A 12,455-nucleotide genomic window follows, 5' to 3' on the forward strand; every position below is an offset into this window, starting at 1 on the left:
GGGCCAAGACATACCAGCACCTATGCAGCCCATTGAGGAACACGGTGATTCCAGACTATCTCAGCATTTGGATTTTGGTATTTAGATGAAAAACAACACCTGTTTCCCGTTTATGCAGCAAAATTAACTGTTGGGATTCAAAGTTGGCTGATACAGTTCCTTTTGAATCCAGAAGTCAGATGCCAGATGCTGGCTTTTGCAGCTCTGTTGCACTACGATTTGTTCTGGGTTATTACAGTGGTTCTAATTTTGGGCAGCCCTGCTTTCTTTTTCTGTTTCTCTCAGTTCCTTTCATCTGCCTGCCCCTTACCCCTATCTCTCTAAACGTTCTTAGTCCAGACTTTTGGATAAATTGTGTAAAATCCAGATGTGTCCCAATAGATTCAGCTCTTTCCCAGACAAGCAGGAATATCAAGAGGAGAAAAAAAAAAAAAAAAAAAAAAAAAAAAAGTACATTTGCAGAGTGAAGGTTCAGTGTATTGTGAAGGGCTAGGTGGTAGGGAAAATCAAGGACAGGGCATAGGGAGAAGGCACACAGGGGGTTATTATGATTCAAAAACAGTAAGTGCATCATATCAGTCATAGCAGAAATACATTCTTTTCTGTTGGAGCCAAAGCATCTGGATCATCTGAGCTGGCATCTCCTTCACATCATTGTAGCCTGTCCAGCTGATAGATAAATAAGCAGATAAATAGATCTTACCCCAGCAAAACAGACACACCCGTATATTACACAAGGTGCACTGAATCACAGCCATTAACATTCCTCTTTCTGTGTCCAGCAGAGGGTGGGTGCTCATATCCTGCAGCAGGGCAGTTAAAATAATCGATGAGTGTGTGTTCAATCCCCAGAATGATAGAAGGGGGGGGAAGAGGGGGGAGAATGGAAGAAGGAAGGGAGGGTGTGGTGGCCGTGGAGGGGGGGCGGGGGGGTGGAAGGGGGGGGAAGGGAAGTGGGAAAGGTGCTGATTTCAGCCCTGTAGCGTCAGGATTGCGTCAATTTGGGTTTCAACCACGTCTTCAGTCTCGGAGCGGAGCTACTCAGAAGAACCAAAACAGGAAGGGGGTTGGAAATCAGTGTGCAAAGGGGAGGACCGACGCTCCCCCTCCCCCCACTCCTTCAGCCCGATCACAGCCTCCTCCTTCACCTTCCCCACTGCTTGTGTCTCCGGGTTTTGATTTTTGTTAGTTTTTCTTTCTTTCTTTCTTTCTTTCCTTCTTTCTTCCTTTCTTCCTTTTCTCCTTTTCTTTTTTTTTTTGTTTTTTTTTTCTTTTTTTCTTTTTTTTTCTTTCTTCTCTCTCTCTCTCTCTTTTTTTTTTTTTTATTTTTTTTATTTTTTTTTTATTTTTTATTTTTTTTATTCAACCGTGGAAAAGCCTGCTGTCCGGTCTCTGCGAGAGAGCGACGAGCCGAGAAACAGCAGAGCATCACATTCGGCTCTTCGGGCAGGGGCCGCTCAGCACCGGGGAGGGTGACTCTGCTAACCCGGACAGCCTCGTCGGCCAGAGGCTCCAGGACCGCGGACAGCGACTCCAGCACCGCGGACAGAGAGCACTACCAACATGGCTCCGATCTCGGCCAGCCATCAGCAGTTCGGTAAGTGCGTCCCGGCCACAACTCCCAGACACGAGGATGAGAAGAGCATGCAGGCAGCCACTACTGAGCCACCCCGGTGCCTCCCAGACTGCTGGGAGGAACCGAATTTCTTCTAGTTCTCTCTGATACCAGAAGTTGTGTGAATTTGCTTTCTCCCCTTTTTCTCTCTGTTCTTTTCCACCTAGCCATTCCCTCTGGTATCTCACTAGGAGAGAAGAAGGGGTTTGACTAGGTGCATTTTTGTATGGATGAGTTGGAGTTGTTTTGTCTGTCTTGGTTAAGATATCATGGCTTCGGAGTAAAATGCTGTAAACACATCTTGTGCCACAGACAAAATCTTCATTAAAGCCATTCTTGGGATAATTTTAATTCCTTTTATCTTGTCATAGAGGAAGATTTGTAGACTGTTAGCTAAAGTGAAATATAGTTGTTTAAAGAACACTACTGAGAAGATGGGAATACACTAACTCAGTGCCCTTGACTAAATGTTCCTATCTCTCTATTTATTGAGAATACCGATGATGACAATGAACTTTTCAGTTGTGCCATTTCTATACACTTACTATTGCATGAATAACTGTGATGCTGAAAGTTTCAGAAACAGTGAAAATATGAAATGAATAGCATTACTCATAAAAGCTGTAAGTGGAAATGTTTCAGAACTCTGCTTTACAAATATTTACTCTAGCCTAGGTGTTATTTGCTTTACCAGGGGTTGAATTCGAGGATCATTCCACTGACTTAAGTGAAGTGACTCCAAATTTACATCACATAACTGAAATAAAAATTTCTCCCAAGATCAATAGGTGTTGTTTCCTATTAGTACACTGCCTTGAATGTTACCTGATTTACATTATTACAACTTGTTGTAATGTAATTGGTTATAAGTATAAAAAATGTTAGATATCTTCTTCTTTCCTACCTACCCCACCCATTTGATATTTCTAACAACACTCATGACATCATCCTTATCTAATTACTTATTTAAGGAAGTTAATTAATATTTCAAATACTAAATTGATTTTACCACTTCTTCCAGTAGCTGAAGAATAAAAACACAGGATGATTTCCATTACTATAAAAATTTTAAATGCCAACTCATGAAAAAGTATTAAAAATGTATAGATCACTCTTGAAAGCTATTTAAAGTATTCTCATTATCTCTCTATTACTCCTTGCTTTCTACCTTTGTTTCATTTACCTTTAAATTTCATCAGCTAAGTTAATACTTGAAATTCAGAGAAAAATGCTTGGCTTAGAAAAAAAACCCCACTTTTTAAAATTCTGCATATAATTTTTAGTCGCTTAGTGACTTCTCACAATTAAACATATATTGATACAGCTTGTAGGCAGAAGTGATGTGTTTATTGTCAGAAGAAATTATTAACAAGGCCTCACACTTTCTGTTCTGGAACATTTTGCCCTGCTTTTCTTTGATAATGCTATGTTTTTTGTTTTGGTTTTGTTTTTTTGTTTTTTACTCAAAGTCAGAGTTATGGTGGTAGCACATCTATTAGACTAGCTTTTACCCAGATAAAGCGTGTTTAGTAATGTGTACAATAGGATAGTTTTGCTTTCCTTGTTCAGAATGATCTGCTAATTATTTGCTAGAGGAACTGTAACACAATTGGCTTTATGCATAAACAATGTCATTCTATTAATATTCTACTAGTCTACTAGTGCAGAGAATAAAGATTAAGCTCTTATTGTTACACTGTGGGAGGTTTAAACTCACTTAGTAATGTTACTTATGGGCAAAATTGGATTTCCAATTAGTTGTGCTCATTTGCCCCTTCAATGCATGCTTGCAAATGGCTAATGATACTCCATATGCAACTGAAGTGTCCACATGGAAGTTGAAATTGAAACACTTGGATAGTTTTCTCTTCATTCAGATTTTAAATATAGGATTATTATAAGGTAGATGAAAATTACATTTTAATGTTTCTCTTACATACTCAAAAGAAGTGATCCATCATGTATGCTCTCTATACCTTTGATTCATAGAGTCCCAGAATCAAAGCTTAGTGGGTATCAATGATACACTTAAGAGTTTCACAGCTTTGGACTCACATGCAACTGCCAAATGTCATATTCATCTGCAGAGGAAACTTGGCATGTAGCTATTCTAAATTTTCTTAATAGACTTTCTCCTGGAATGTACTGAAAATCCTCTTGAAACTCTTCAGTGTTACAACCACCTGAAAAACTCAGTTTCTTTCAACAGATACCTTCAGACAATTATAGGATCAGTCCATAAAGCTAAGTTGAGCATAAAAAGCATTTTAGAAAACTATGTGAAAAGCAGATGATAAACCATTTAAGAAACAGATATATCAGAATTCTAACAAATACAGTACCATAAACTCAAAGATAAAACCTGATTTAGTTTTTCTCGCTGACATATAAACTCAGAAATTACACAGAAAGTGATAAAATAGCTGATAAATTATTCTTCACAACTACTGTTGCAGTGGGAACAGTATTTTCCTTCCAGACATCCTTTGTATGGAAAAATACTAACAGCATGAGACTACACATTCACGCCTGTAGGTGGCGAACAATGCGTGCAATGCAATGCACTTTCAGTCAGTCAGCTGCTCCTATTACCATCACTTATCAGTTTGCCCAACTAAATTATCATTTTATTAAATAACATAGAGTAGAAGAAATTGCTGCTTATTTGCTTGTTGCTGTTTATTTGATTTTCAGATGAAATTCCTACAGTTGTTGGGATCTTTAGTGCATTTGGCCTTGTCTTCTCTGTCTCCCTTTTTGCTTGGATCTGCTGTCAGCGTAAATCATCCAAATCCAATAAGACCCCTCCGTATAAGTTTGTCCATGTTCTGAAGGGAGTTGATATTTATCCTGAGAATCTCAACAGTAAGAAGAAGTTTGGAGTAGATGATAAAATTGAAGAAAAGAACAAATCAGAAATGTCAAAGAATTCTCTTCATCTTGACCTGGAGAAGAGAGATCTAAATGGCAACTTCCCAAAAACAACCTCAAAAATGCAGAGTTCTCCAGACTCTGAAAATTCATCTTCAAAGAACTTTTCAGAAAAGAAGAAAGATTCAGTTTCCCCTGATAGTTTAAAATCCACTACATCCCTGTCATCTGAAGAAAAACAAGACAAACTAGGCACTCTCTTTCTCTCTTTAGAGTACAACTTTGAGAAAAAGGCATTTGTAGTGAGCATCAAGGAAGCACGTGGGCTGCCAGCAATGGATGAACAGTCAATGACTTCTGATCCCTACATCAAAATGACAATCCTTCCTGAGAAAAAGCACAAGGTGAAAACCAGAGTGCTGAGGAAAACCTTAGATCCTGCTTTTGACGAGACCTTCACGTTTTATGGGATCCCTTATAGTCAAATTCAAGACTTAACACTTCACTTTATGATCTTGAGCTTTGACAGGTTTTCCAGAGATGATGTCATTGGAGAAGTACTCATTCCCCTTGCAGGAATTGAATTGTCGGAAGGAAGGATGCTAATGGACAGAGAGATCATCAAAAGAAATGTTAGGGTAACATATTTCTTATTTAAAGTTTAGAGGTGTTGTATTTGTTTAACTATGATACTTGAAAAATATTGTAAGCATCCTGGGAAAAAAGGGGAAAAGTTTATCAAATGAACTGCTGAGATCTTTTCATTAGGGCAGTATAAGGAAAAAATTATACAAAAATAACAAAATAACATTACAATAAGCATTTTGCAATAAAATATTAGTTTTCTAAATTCTTCTTGCTTAATCAGATGATCAGCAGGTTTTAGTGGATCCATTCACATTAGGACAAGAGTCATAAATCAAATTTAATTTGCTTTGTTGGGAATGAATGCAAAAAAATATACATTATTATACTCTTCCTACATCTTTCCTGTTTTATTTATTTATTTATTTATTTATTTCTCTCTCTCAATGTCTTTTAAACAATCTGCATTTCTTCTAAAGGTCCTAACTTATGAGGGAGATGACAAACTTACACCAGAGTCAGTAGAAAGGTGCAATGATTTCACTAGGCTAAAAATATTTCTTTTTTCTTTTTTTTTTTTTCTTGTTTCAAAACAGAAATATAATTTACAATAATCTCAGATCCATCAAAATGCATATGAATCATGAACACTTCTTTTGTTCTCTGCTAACAAAGTAGAGTGTATATTGACTTTCAATTTGATTGTTTCCAAAGATCAAACATGCTGACAAATCAGCTAAATGTCTGTCAGATAACACACCCATAATTCATACAGTTATTTTGCAATTCTTTCATTATATTGCAGTTATAACTATGTCACTGATATTTTGTTGATAAATTAGTGGATTTTCTTATACATAAGATATTCCCATTTCTTGTTACAATTAGCTCCCTCCTTGCCATGAAATAAATGACTCCTTCACTAACTGTCTACTTTAATTTCATGACTAAAAATATTTTACTATTTTTTATGTTGTGAATTACTTTTATTCAATTTGTTTTTTCAAGATTATGTTCACACATATTTGACTTACACTGAGACTTTTTTACAGGATGTAGGATTTGACTTCTTATATCTGAAGCTAGGAATATCATGTCAGTCTATATGTTCACAAGCTTATTTATTTATTTTAAATTCCTATGGCAATTGGAAGTGTTTTATAACTACAGTACAGGAAAATTGTATTTTGTATGCAAGGTATCACATCTCAATGAATTTTATCTTTTTACACCAGTTTGAGACACAGTTGTGCAACACTGCAGAAATGCTATTCAATCTAATTTCAAATGTGGTCAATACAATTGCTCATAAACACTCTTTCTTTTTTATTTCTTTTAATTTCCTCAGAAGTCATCTGGACGTGGAGAACTACTGATCTCTCTCTGTTATCAATCTACAACAAACACACTAACTGTGGTTGTTTTAAAAGCCAGACATCTACCTAAATCTGATGTTTCAGGATTATCAGGTGATGTTTTCAATAATGAACAAGCCTTAAGAATATAAAACAGACAGAATATAGCTGAAATGTGACATCTCAAAGATTAAAAATAGCAGAAATGAGGAAGTGTCTGTTTTATCTGAAGCCTATTCACTTCATTCATATCTAGGACAATGTTTTATTTCTCAGAGATATTAGACAGTTCTTCAAACACATTAGTGTAAAATAAAGAAAAAAACACAAAAAAACATGACATCTGTTCACAGTGGAGACCAACGAGTTTAGTCATTGTCTAGAACAGGATTCATCTGTCATAAGTATAAGATATTTGCAGATACTAAAACTTCTATGTATAGCAAAGATATTCAGTTTATTATTAGCTAATCAATACTGAGTGAGATTCATGTATAGAATATTTCAACTTTGAATCCAAAAGGCAACAAATCACATCTGTGATTTGGTCCACTGGGTATTAATGTTTATTTGGCAAGATGAAAGGTGAAAATTTTCAGTGCTTGGGATACACTATAAAAGGAGTCTTTTTAGAACTCTGGTCTCCTAGTCTTGCAACAGTTGAAAAGTTCTGAGGAATGCAAAAAATTAAGTGTTCATTAACAATGTTAATATTATGGATTATTTTTTTCTTTCTTTCCCCAATAACATATAAATTGATTAAGTCAAACCACACACAGCCAGTAAATGTAGCCTTAATTTTAAAGTTTAGTATTAAATTTGTTCAGTAAAAAGAGGTGGGAAAAATTTAATCAAGAGAATTGATTTGGGTAGAACCAAACCAGAAATAAGTCACATCCATTTTCTCAGTATAACATAATTCTCTTACTTTTGAGATTTTAGTTTGCTTGAGCCTTATTTGTACTGATGATTATCTCCTACTTGTAGAACGTGTAAAAAATAGACTTCCATTACACTTGATTAGATAGTGATTTATATTTCTAGCATACATTGGAACTTTATCTTTCACACTAACTTTAGAAGCAGAGGAGATATAATCACTAAAGTTAACAGACTATATGTCTTGTGAAAGAAACACCTACATAGTACAAATAAGACTTTAACTAAATGTCACTGTCTTGATTACATATTTTGATATCCATAAGTGGAGCATAAAGGAACTAATTCAGAATTAAACACACACATACACACATGCATACATACACACACACAAAAACAAAACAAGACAAAAAAAAAGCAACAACAGCAAAACAAACAAACAAAAAGCCTAGATGAAACAAATCATCTTTAGTAGTCTGAAAAATCACTGTGATGTAGTTTACCAGAAACTAAATCAAGGAACTTGTAAATAATTCAACATCTTATTTGTGTTATTTCTTTCTATTGCAGATCCTTATGTCAAAGTGAATCTGTACCATGTTAAGAAGAGAATTTCTAAAAAGAAAACCCATGTCAAGAAGTGTACACCCAATGCCGTGTTCAATGAATTGTTTGTCTTTGACATTCCTTGTGAGGGCCTTGATGATATCAGCATTGAATTTTTGGTTTTAGATTCAGATAGAGGGTCAAGGAATGAGGTCATTGGTCGGTTAACCTTAGGATCTTCAGCAGAAGGAACAGGTGGAGAACACTGGAAAGAAATCTGTGAGTATCCTAGGAGACAAATTGCCAAATGGCATATGTTGTGTGATGGTTAGCAGCTCAGAGCAGGGTTAGAACTTGAAAAACTATGTATATTTCCATAGGCAAGGAGCAGTTTTCTTTCTTTGCTATCTGTAATTGCAGGCTTGTAACTACGAGACTTTTTGGGAGGGTGGGAAAATAAAAAACTGGATTGAATTATCAAAATAGAAGGTAGCTAAATTTTCAGAGTAAATAAAGGATTTAATATTTCATTTGACTTTAACTTAATTAGATTTTATTAGCATTTTTTCTGTAGTTTACATAGCCTAAAACTTGTGAAGCAGTATAATCTTCAACAAGAACAAAGTTTTATGAAAAACTCCCTAGAAACCTTATTAGTACTGTTATCCAGAAGAAGGTAACCTCACTGAAGTATACTGCTTGATCAAAGAAAAAAAACTGCAGCTTAATCTATGATTCTATGATTATTCTGGGAAGGCGCTGAGTCTATAAACACAATGGGGATTGACAGTGAATAAGAGGGGCATACTTTCTGTCCCTCTGTCATAAACCTTCTTTTATGAAAATTCAATCATTATTTGTATGTTTTGGTTATTTATACTTTGATCATTCCAAAGACTGAAGAAATTTTCAGTGACTTGCTTTAAATACTACATCACGTGCAACTAGTTGTTTTATGTGTGGAAATACTGTATAATTATTTACATTTGGATTTTTTAATATGTGTATATATATCCTGTTTTATTACAGTGACTACAATAGATGCATTCTATAAATCATCAAGTAAGTTAATGTATACTACGATGTCTAAAGGGCTCCTTTATGAATGACTGTACATGTTAGAATCTGGGATTAGGCATGAGTTAAATCTAGTAAGGATTAAACCTTTAGCATTTCATACCAAGTGAAAGCACTTATACTGAGATGAAGAAGTGTACAGGATACTGCTGTCACTGAACTTTCACTAATTATAGTTACATTTAATGTATTTCCATATTATTTAAGGAAACATTATTTCTCCTTTTGATTTTTTCATTAAATGAAAAAGAGAAAGAAAATCATGAGACAGAGTACAAAGTCTCATTCATTAGTTTAACTTCCTGACCTTATGTCACTACAGTCAGTAAGACTGCTCTGAACAAACAAAGATTAATGCATTCTTAGACATTTTCAGTACAGGAAATCAAGTTAATGCTATGATTTATAGAGCATTATGTTAGACGAAAGACTGGAAAAGTGCATTTCACTTAGATGACATGCATTAATGTCTACTGCTGATTGCACTGAAAATTGGTGATAAAGAAAAGGTGTCATGGCTTCTTGTGTAAGTGACGTATGTGTACTTAAATTTAATCTGTGCCAGTCTGTGGGAATATAAAGTGCAAAAAAATAAGTATATGTGTAAAGGATTTAGGCCTATGAAATTCACTCTTGGTCATACCTAATATATTTTTAGGCCGTCAGAACTGTAGCACAAATACAAACAGTTATTTCATGAAGTTTGTACACTGATTTCTGATATTGAAGTTTGAAAATACTGCTCAGATGTCATTTTTGATTACACTAAAGTAAACAATGATATGATGATTTTACTATATAACTGCTGACAACTGACTTAAAAAGTGGAAAACAGTTTTCAGTAGTCATCATTTTTTCACTTGTATTCCCACTGAAGTGAATGAGGCTATTTGGGATTTAAGGTACAATGCATTGAATGGAAATGTAACAAAAGGAGGATGCCATTTAAACAAACAAACATAAAAACAAAAACAAACAAACAAAAAACAATAACGGCAACAAAATATTTTCAATGTTACATTATTCTCATTAAACAACAGATTCAGGTCTTGTTCACAACTTTTGCCTATTTCTTGTTGACTTTTCCCTGTTCTCATATGGCCAAACTATGTTTGCAGTAAAGGACACTGAAACATGAAATATGCAAGTAGAAAAATAATACTGGAAGAATTCTATTGAAGCTCTTTCAGATTTTGTGTGAGTAATTTCTTCAGTTTTTGAGAATGTGTTTGATATAACAGTGTTTGTAAAGTTCTGTAAAAATTCATTTTCAAAATGACATAAACATGCTTTTTATGATCTTGCTCAATGTACAAAAAGAAAGTGTATTGTATGTATAAAGGAGGAGACTTTTTTCTTTCTTTCTTTCTTTCTTTTGAAAGCTGAATAACTTCTCAAGGGCTAGATTTGCCAACCTTGTTCAATGAGGTGTAATTCAAAGCCAGCCACACAGCTGAAGGAATGATTATCACAAGCTTTGGTGGGGTTTGAGATGCAATCACAGAGTAAAACTTGTCTTGTGAATCAACCCAGCACAATGAGGATATGGACAGAGGAAGGTTTAATAGTGGCTGGAAGAATTTAAGACATTATTATATGACCAGAGTTGTTAACATTTCTGGTAAGGACAGTACTTTATACTAGAAGTGGTTGCATCAAATAGAGCGAGAAAGCTGGCAATTCATTTGGTAACTGAAATTAACAAACAAATAAAAAATAGGTCTTGTACGCTGGCCCTCTAGTAACACAGTATCTCAGAAATTCAGATGACAGGAACCTCCAACAGACAGATTCTGACAAAGAAAACAAAACTGAACATTTAAAGTTAGTGATGACCTACTAACAATGTTTACTTTCCATCTAACAAGTTGTTTTCAAAATTGTTTTAAACTTTTTAGAGTAATCTGAGGGTTGACATTTCTACCAGCTAAATGGCGTTTGTTAGGAAAGGAATGGATAAGGGAAGAAAAAAAAAATTCTATGTATAAAATTGAAAGCAATGGGAAGTAAACTTTTTTTTTTTTTTTTTTTTCCATTTAATATAATGCTTAGCTTGGAAAGTTGGTTAAAGACTTGTTAAGTGTCTCTAAATCAGACAAGACAGGAGCAAATGAAGACCTGTCCCAAGATAAGAAATTCTGCTGTTTTATAGCTCATTCAATTCGTATTGTGAAAATCTTGAACTCTGTCAAGGATACTGTACTGTATTAAACATGTAAAAAAAAAAATAAAAAATGTTTGTCTAAGTAGTTTACAAAAATAATAACTCCTTAAATGGAGACTGGGGATCTGTAGTAACTAAATACCTTATTTGTTATGGTGTTGTAACTCAATAGAAGCTGTTCGAGAGGAAGCATGGTGTATGAGATTTTGTAAGTTATTTGTGCTGGTTCTGTATGTTGTGCCATGTGTGTAAGACAAGAATAAAGAGCTGCTTTTGTTCATCCCATCCCAAAACAATTACCCCATCAATGTATCTTTCCCAAAGACTTCTGCTGTTTTTTGTTTTCACAGTCTGCCTCTCTATGCTTTTGTCAAAAATATTTGTGCATAAAGAGAATGAAAATCATTTTGCAAAATATTACCCAGACTCATTGCATGCCCTTTATTTTTAAACTCTAGTTGCATACTTTCATTTTTCTTGAATTTTAGCATACACACAGGCTAGAACCTGTGATGTTATTGCCCTTATTGGAAAATCTGAGCCTTATATAGGTACTTGCGGTATATAGATATAAACAAAGATAAAGTAAAATGCAAGACAGTTACTATTGAAAACCTGATGAAGTTCCATTTGTTTTCCAGAAGTAGAACTCACTTGGACAATTACAACTAAATGTTCTTATAATCTTTTGTAGTAGTGTCAGGTACCACCCTGTCAGATGAGACAAACATTCAAATCTTATGCACAAATGCAAACTTTGTTGCTGACATCTTTTTGAGTGTTAGGGTATTTTACCAGTGCAAATCTAAATCAAGGTGAGAGGGGAAGGGAAGGCAGTTGTATTTGTACAGCTTAATGAATAGCATGCAACATGCTACAAATGCAGTAGCCATGCAGAACTATAGCTTCTGAACAAGCCAGGGACCTCGTACAAATCCTCTGACTATATTTTTCTGTTGCTAAACCCTGAACAAAAATCTTTACTGAAGAGCTTTCCTGTTCTCATAGGATTTTCCTTAGTATCTTTTACATTCCATCACTAATCAGCATTTGCAACGTGATTTTACCTCCAAAGGATTTGAAGAATTGATTACAGGCATAGCATGGAAGCACCTTCCAGTTCAGAAGATAAGGAGTAGGAAGGAATGGTTTATTTCTTCTTTTCACTATTGCTATTATGTTTGTACTGTTATGCTGCTTTTCCTTATGAGTATTTAAAGTACATAATACTCAATTTCAGAATATTTTATGGTCATAGAAGGAGGAGATCTACCACCAGTGAAATGATCAGATCAACAATTGCCACATCCTACAAACTCAAATCTGTTCCAGCTGCCTCCCTGCAGTGGGAGGTTCAAGGAGT

The 12,455-nt window shown here is 34.8% G+C and overlaps 1 protein-coding gene across 2 annotated transcripts; it reads left to right on the forward strand.

Annotated features, from left to right (window-relative positions):
- Nucleotides 1-1,016: 1,016 nt before the first annotated feature.
- Nucleotides 1,017-11,503, forward strand: SYT4 (synaptotagmin 4). 2 transcript variants are annotated; one of them, XM_072360161.1, is made up of 4 exons: nt 1,017-1,597; nt 4,310-5,118; nt 6,420-6,540; nt 7,876-11,503. In XM_072360161.1, exons 1-4 carry the CDS (start codon nt 1,564-1,566, stop codon nt 8,181-8,183), a joined length of 1,272 nt encoding a protein of 423 aa, XP_072216262.1. In that variant the 5' UTR covers nt 1,017-1,563; the 3' UTR covers nt 8,184-11,503. The 2 variants fall into 2 exon arrangements, with proteins under 2 accessions (XP_072216262.1, XP_072216261.1); XM_072360160.1 differs by having other exon boundaries at nt 1,023-1,597; nt 4,310-5,124.
- Nucleotides 11,504-12,455: the final 952 nt, after the last annotated feature.

The sequence above is a fragment of the Excalfactoria chinensis genome, chromosome Z, assembly GCF_039878825.1.
Source record: "Excalfactoria chinensis isolate bCotChi1 chromosome Z, bCotChi1.hap2, whole genome shotgun sequence".
Classification (NCBI taxonomy): domain Eukaryota; kingdom Metazoa; phylum Chordata; class Aves; order Galliformes; family Phasianidae; genus Excalfactoria; species Excalfactoria chinensis.

Bases quoted from the DNA above. Each gene is read 5' to 3' on its own strand.
- SYT4 (XM_072360160.1), top strand. From the start codon at position 1,564: ATGGCTCCGATCTCGGCCAGCCATCAGCAGTTCG. The intron at 5,125-6,419 runs GTAACATATTTC...TAATTTCCTCAG, and splicing joins TCATCAAAAGAAATGTTAGG to AAGTCATCTGGACGTGGAGA. The intron at 6,541-7,875 runs GTGATGTTTTCA...TTTCTATTGCAG, and splicing joins TGATGTTTCAGGATTATCAG to ATCCTTATGTCAAAGTGAAT.